This window comes from Selaginella moellendorffii, unplaced genomic scaffold, assembly GCF_000143415.4.
Source record: "Selaginella moellendorffii unplaced genomic scaffold, v1.0 SELMOscaffold_29, whole genome shotgun sequence".
Taxonomy (NCBI): domain Eukaryota; kingdom Viridiplantae; phylum Streptophyta; class Lycopodiopsida; order Selaginellales; family Selaginellaceae; genus Selaginella; species Selaginella moellendorffii.
In genome coordinates, this window is record NW_003314290.1 from 778,876 (window position 1) to 785,063 (window position 6,188).

The window sequence follows — 6,188 nt, forward strand, 5'->3', positions numbered from 1 at the left end:
TTAATGAGATAACCGAGTTAACCTTTTTTTGTTGTAGTTTAATTGTACCACACTGTAAGTATGGAATTCATTCAACTCAATGAAGGGCAGCCAAAAAGACTGCCCACAATCTTTCAGCCACCTAACGCATCCAAACAAAATAAATGGCCAGAAAAGGGAAGATCTTACTGCCGATCATGCATCAATCATCCGGGGCGAGATTGATGAACTAGAGGCCAGGCGAAAGCGCTGTTATGTTATCAATCCCTCCTTGTCTCGACAATTGCTCAAAGGATGCGCGGGGCTTGGTCCTGACAGAGAAGGATTGTTGCTGTTAGCGAATGACTGACGTTTCCAGTGACCCCCTCACGCTATGTAGCTTGGGACGACCCGAGAGTGGGGGGGATAGGCTTTGGCTTTACCTTGTTGGATGCAAAGCTCCAGCTCCTCTATCGTTTTCGGAATGGACGCTGAAAGAACCTGGGAGGACAGCGACTTAAAGTTAGCTTGGATCCACAAGCGAGAAACATATTATCACCTCGTAACCACTGTCGGTGATAAGAACCTCATCCTCAATACGTATGCCAATGCCACGGTACCTGGATTAGCTCGGCTTGCTCAATCGGCTCATGGGAATACATCAAATTTTGCTGACCTGTCTGGGACATCGGCGTCCTTTGGAAAGTAGAGGCCCGGTTCTATTGCTAAAACCTGACAGGAACGTATCATATAAGCACAAAACGAAAGATCAACAGAATGTGTACGTACGTACCATACCAGGGCGGAGGGATTCTCCCCGTGACACTCCACCAGAATCATGGACATCCATCCCGAGATAGTGTCCTTCAAGCCAAGCAAAACACGTAAGTCACTCGAACAAGAAAACTGCAGTCGCGTACCGATAGCTGTCGGATTAAATTTTCCAACGTCTGGTGGGGAATGTCCTTGTCCTTTGATACCAAGACCGATCAGAGCCTTCGACAACAGCTGCATCTGTAAGGCAGCTGTACCTTCAGAACCGTATCACAACTCGTTTTTGTAACAGCTGCTTACAGAGTGCGAGTGGATTTGTAGTAGATTCGCACCAGGATGGCACAACTTGAAGCACTCATTCATTGTTGATAGAACAATCTCATAAATTTCCCTCTGCAATAAAATAATCTTGCTCAAGGACGAGTTGAAAACGAAGCAAGCACAGACCTGGGCCGGGCTAAAGGACCCGCAAGGTGGCCAAGTCCGTGTGATATCACTGACGTATCCGTGAAGCTCGCAGCCAGCATCCATAAGGACCAAGTCTCCTTCCCGAATCTAAGCAACAAAAAAGAAAAGTCGGCCTCCAAACTTTGGAGCAAGAAATCTCACTCGTTGGTCGTTCCTAGAGTAATGTATTACGCTAGCATTTGCTCCACTTCCTACAACAGGAGGAAACCTGCAAGTATGAAACATAGCAACATATGAAACGGCAGGAAGAAACTAGTAGCGAACGGAAAAAGCAAGCACTTAAAAGATCAAAGAGTTCCAGGTTTACGTTAGCAATATAGTCCTTACGCCATGCGCTGGGCTCCTCTGATTTTTGATTCGTACTCTATGGTAGCAGCCAGCAAATGTTCGTGCGGCCAGTGCTTTGACGTCTTTATAGTTTGTATGAATGCCTGCAAGATTGCAGCCAGTTAGGCAATCCATGTGCATTGACAACAAGCGCACGCGTACCTGTGAACTAATATCCGCTACCCGCTTCATCAAGCTGATCTCTGCGGGCGATTTAACAACTCTGATTTGGCTAGAATGTGGAGACAGGCTCCTCAACTTGTTCTGTTCGAAGGCCTCTTGAATTTTCGAAACCTTCCGGAACGTAGGACTCAGTATGTTCTCGTTACAATATACACCGCTGGCATACTTGACCATCTCACCAAAATACTATAAAGTGAAGAAAGTTAGCAACGAAAAAGCGCGAACAAACATAACGAACCTTTGGAATTTCGGCTATTGTATACGTCTCATTGGCGTGAAAAACAGACAGTGCAGCTTCTTTGTCCGCTAGAGTTCCATCCCACACAGACCGCTGTAATTGTTTTTTTCTGATCATGTTTTTTTCCGGTAAAAAAAAAATATCATAGCCTTACCTCGGGATCTGGATCAGAGACGAGCATACAAAGATCGCCATTGGCTTTGATCACCGCTATTCCACCAGGCTGTTGGCAGCCAGTATAGTAAAGATAATCCGAGTCTGGCCGATAAGGATAAGGAATGATATCACTCATCGTCTTGATCGGCGCAGAGCTTATCGCTACCAAGCTGTTCCTGGGAAGAATCGACATCAAGCTCTTCCGTCTTTGCTGGAACTCGGCGGCCGAAATCCCGGGCATAATCTCCCCTGCCTCAAGAAGCTGACAAACAAGAGATCAAAAACAGAGACGATCGCTCATCCAAAATCTCACCTCCGGATGCGTTTCGGGCGTCGGCTGCCCCGCATTGATCGCCGCAGTGGAGATCGGCCTTGAAATGCGTGTCTTCCACAGCACAAGGACACATTACGCGCGCTGGACGATCGCATTTCTCTCACCTGGAGCGCTCGTCGGATCGGCGCCATCAGGGAGCGCCTCGTCGCCATAGCCGCCAAGCATAAAACCCTAAAGCCCTTGACTCCAACAAAACCTTGGCTTTATTAAATTTGTTTTAGCTCGTGACCGTTATTTTAAAATGGACCCTTTGGAAAGCTTTGGATCAAAAGCTCTTGCACAGCGATTTTAGCTCGAGTAGAGGCAGCGCTGGAGCTTCTGTCCATAGAGCGAGCCAGCGCAAGCTTGGATCATCTTTGTGAGACGATTTGGAGTTACAACCGGAGGAGCATGGCGCGGCGTAACGTACTTTGGATGCTGCGAGTTCTTCCCGAGGAGGACGAACTGATGGAACGTAGAACCGCCAAGATAGAGATCGTTTCTCGACTGAATCGTCGATGATTGATCGAGAGCTTTGGAGGCACCTGGAAACCACGGCGTAACCTCACGCCTACGGCCGGGAATGAATGCGTTGCTCTCGGACAGGATCTGTGCGTTTGCTCTTCCTCCGATGGCGTAGTATCCCCAGTTCGTGTAGAGATTGTTGACAACGTGACAGTATCCCAACCTGTAAGAAAGAATGTAAGCAAGAACGAAAACTCTTGTGGAAGTTCTCGCACGGACTAAGCTAAAGCGATCTAAGAACTTGCAAAGGATTGTGTTACCTGCAGTGAGGCATCCTTTGCATCGAGTCTCTAAACCAGTTCCGGAAGATGGTCACGCGCATGTTTCGATCCTGCAAGTCCGCATCCGAGGCACCGAGCAACATGTTGAAGTTCTTGTTGGAAAGATAGCAGTTTGAGATGGTCACGTCAGTCGATCCCTGGACAACCGAGACGAGGCCGAGCTTCGCGTCCGAGGACGTGATGTGATCCACCCAAACGCCCCTCGAGGATCCAAAGATGTGGATTGTATCCGTCTGTGGCACTCGAGAGATCTCGAAGTTGTGAAGGATAACGTTGCTGACACCGCCGAGAACGAAGCATTTGTTGGTAAAGACGACGTTCACTCCACGTCCATCAACCGTGGTGGAGCTCCGGATCCACACCATGTCGCGGAGGACTATAGTCATGCTCCGAGCAAAGGTGATCCAAACCCCTCCGTTTCTCCCGTTGGCCAGCTGAGCTCCATAACGAAAGGTGCCGCGCTGTGGCCGAGATGGATTGTCGTCGGAGCTTGTGACCGTGTACATGGTACCCCTGGCTCCCCCAGTCACACTCCCAGCATAGCCGATAGCACACTTTGGTAACTTCTTTCCTTTCCCACAGTTCGAGAACTGGCAAGTTGTCCCCTCCACTTTGCACGAGTCCCGGACTCCAACACCTGCGAGCAAATATCACTATTAAAAAATGAAGACAAACGATGCTTTCTTGCCTTCAAACTCCACCGATTCCGTGCTGGGAAATTCACTCGGAGGTGGTGTTAGCCCGCTCACGGTGATTTTCGCTTCGTCTATCTGAGAGAGTGCTTTCTGGACGAGATATAGCAGAGGTCTGGTAGCATCACCCTGCAAAGTCAATAGTTATGAGAACAAAATATTTACCAACTCGAAGCTCGAGATCTTACCGAATTGTCCATTGAGAGAGCGGAAGAACACTGCGCCAAGCTTCTCTTTGCGTTGCCGAGCTTGTCAAGTGTCTCGTTGTATTTCAGCTCCAGCAGGAAAGTCACGCACCATGCAAGCTCGCCGTTGGCCGAGTACAAACTGGCCTTGCATTCCTCCGTCGTCTCGATCACCCGAGCCCGCTGGAGATAGAGCTGTGCTTCTTCGAGACTTGCCAAGGCTTCCTTCTTCATCAACTCATCGTCTTTGTCAGGCGAAGAATCCCCGGCCGACGGAGATGGAGCTCCTCCCGGAGATGGCTGAAGCTTTTCCGACTCTGGCATTGTCATCCCCTCCGGAAGAGAACTATCGGCTTCCTCTACTTGACCACCTTCTGCAAGCCTGTTCTCCAGCGGGGCGAACACATCGCTCGGCAGCGAATCCTCTCCCTCAGGCTGCCCGATCATGTCGTCCAGATTTTTCCCACCACCATCAGCTTGACCCGAGCTCAGCTCCGCCAAAACCAGAGCAAGAGCACAGAAAAGCACCGCTCTGAGAGCCATTCCGCAGAGAAGATCCAACAAAAATTGCAGGAAAGTCCTCCAAGATGAGATATATACCCATAGCCTGCAAAATCTGTTGGTGGTCACCCTTCCATCACACTAGCACCTATTGATGTTCCTATCACACGAACTTGAAGAGACACCACCTGGAATCCGAGTTATTTTCATTTCTTATTCGCACAGAGATCCACCACTGCGAAAGAACCTAGGGAAAACCCTTGGAGATCACGACGGATTCCTGCGATTTTCCCAGACGACAGAAAGTCTCGAGGAGGAAAATTTGGAAACATAACAAAACAGGAATTTGGAAAGCTTGCAAAGTTACCACATCAGTAGTTTTGAGGATGATCGAAGTTTTGCTCTCGCTCCTCCACCGGGATAAGCCTATCCCACTCTTCAAGCCAAGGAAACTCTCGCAGTGGCTTCTCAAAGTATATAAGTTAGTCCAAGAAGACACCACAAACTCTACGATCACTTACATAAGGCCTCTTAGAATATTTAGCTCGGTAGTGTGCAAGAACCCCGAGTATGGCGAAGAAAGACAGTCCAGCGCAACACATTCCAAGAGCTTCCCACTGCAAAACACGATCTAGCTAGAAAATCGAAGAAAAAATGCATACCTTATCTATATCAGTAGGATCCTCGTCAACACGCTCCCCTCCCCACCACAGCTCATACTCTTCGGGAACCTGAGATAAAAACAAAGGATCACAGTAGAAGGGAGACATCACACGATTTCTACCTAGAGATAGCTACATTATCCCAGATCGAGCAAGAAAAACTTACAGGGGCGGAGACTTCTTCTTCCGGCGGCAGCGGCAATCCCCATCCGCCGCTCCTGGTGCGCATTGCGCTCAGCGGCTGCCTGATCGCTGCGTTCCTTCGCATCGCGGAGCTGAAATATTTGGCCGCTGTCGCCAGACCGCTGCTCCCCGCCATAGCTATAATAAAAACCCTCTTCTCTAATAGGTATATTCCGTCAGTTAAACACCTGCAAAGAAATATTAATATACATAAAACTAGTAGGGATAGGAGTAATAGAGAATATAAACGTTCTCAATGTCAGTGTGTGGAGAGCAAAAAACACAGCTAGCATGCCTTGATTCCATGGAATTTTTATCTTGGTAGGAGATATTGAACAAGGAGAACTCTGACTTGAGAAACTTTGCCATGACTTAGATGCCTCCATGTTTTTATTCTTGAAGATTTGGTTTTGTTATAACAAGTAATTTTGTCCATATTAAGTTTCTGAGTTTGTGTTGAAGAATGAAGTGCATAGTGGATGGGTTGAAAAAGGTCAGAGACAATCTAGAGGAGTAAATTGTTTTGAGGGTTATAAAATTAGATTCTAAACCTAATACTATTGTGAGAAAGATTTGTGTAACTGATGGAAATGAAGTTATGGAAGCATATGCATCCTTTTGTATGGCAAATGCCATTAGTTCTTGGGCTATTTGAGAAAATAACCTCATAGAACTTATTAATTATGCATTTTGTGAGATTGACATTAAATAGTAAGCATATGTTTGTTTTTTCATTTTCTTT

General features: G+C 47.5%; 2 protein-coding genes across 4 annotated transcripts; both read right to left on the minus strand.

The window, feature by feature from the left end:
* LOC9645647 (intermediate cleaving peptidase 55, mitochondrial) lies at positions 1-2,638 on the minus strand. The gene is made up of 15 exons (XM_002976027.2): positions 2,543-2,638; positions 2,418-2,489; positions 2,103-2,366; positions 1,949-2,041; positions 1,690-1,896; positions 1,528-1,631; positions 1,342-1,408; positions 1,180-1,287; positions 1,033-1,125; positions 879-972; positions 752-822; positions 635-690; positions 518-578; positions 402-459; positions 1-290 (listed from the first exon to the last, which is right to left on the minus strand). Exons 1-15 carry the CDS (start codon positions 2,588-2,590, stop codon positions 232-234), a joined length of 1,455 nt encoding a protein of 484 aa, XP_002976073.2. The 5' UTR covers positions 2,591-2,638; the 3' UTR covers positions 1-231.
* LOC9646172 (pectate lyase 1) lies at positions 2,619-5,602 on the minus strand. Of its 3 annotated transcripts, none has more exons than XM_024680992.1 (8): positions 5,430-5,602; positions 5,264-5,332; positions 5,123-5,218; positions 4,969-5,065; positions 4,104-4,881; positions 3,912-4,044; positions 3,203-3,860; positions 2,619-3,105 (listed from the first exon to the last, which is right to left on the minus strand). In XM_024680992.1, exons 5-8 carry the CDS (start codon positions 4,641-4,643, stop codon positions 2,727-2,729), a joined length of 1,710 nt encoding a protein of 569 aa, XP_024536760.1. In that variant the 5' UTR covers positions 4,644-4,881; positions 4,969-5,065; positions 5,123-5,218; positions 5,264-5,332; positions 5,430-5,602; the 3' UTR covers positions 2,619-2,726. The 3 variants fall into 3 exon arrangements, with proteins under 3 accessions (XP_024536760.1, XP_024536759.1, XP_002976075.2); XM_024680991.1 differs by having other exon boundaries at positions 4,104-4,908; XM_002976029.2 differs by having other exon boundaries at positions 4,104-5,065.
* Between the last annotated feature and the right edge of the window lie 586 nt (positions 5,603-6,188).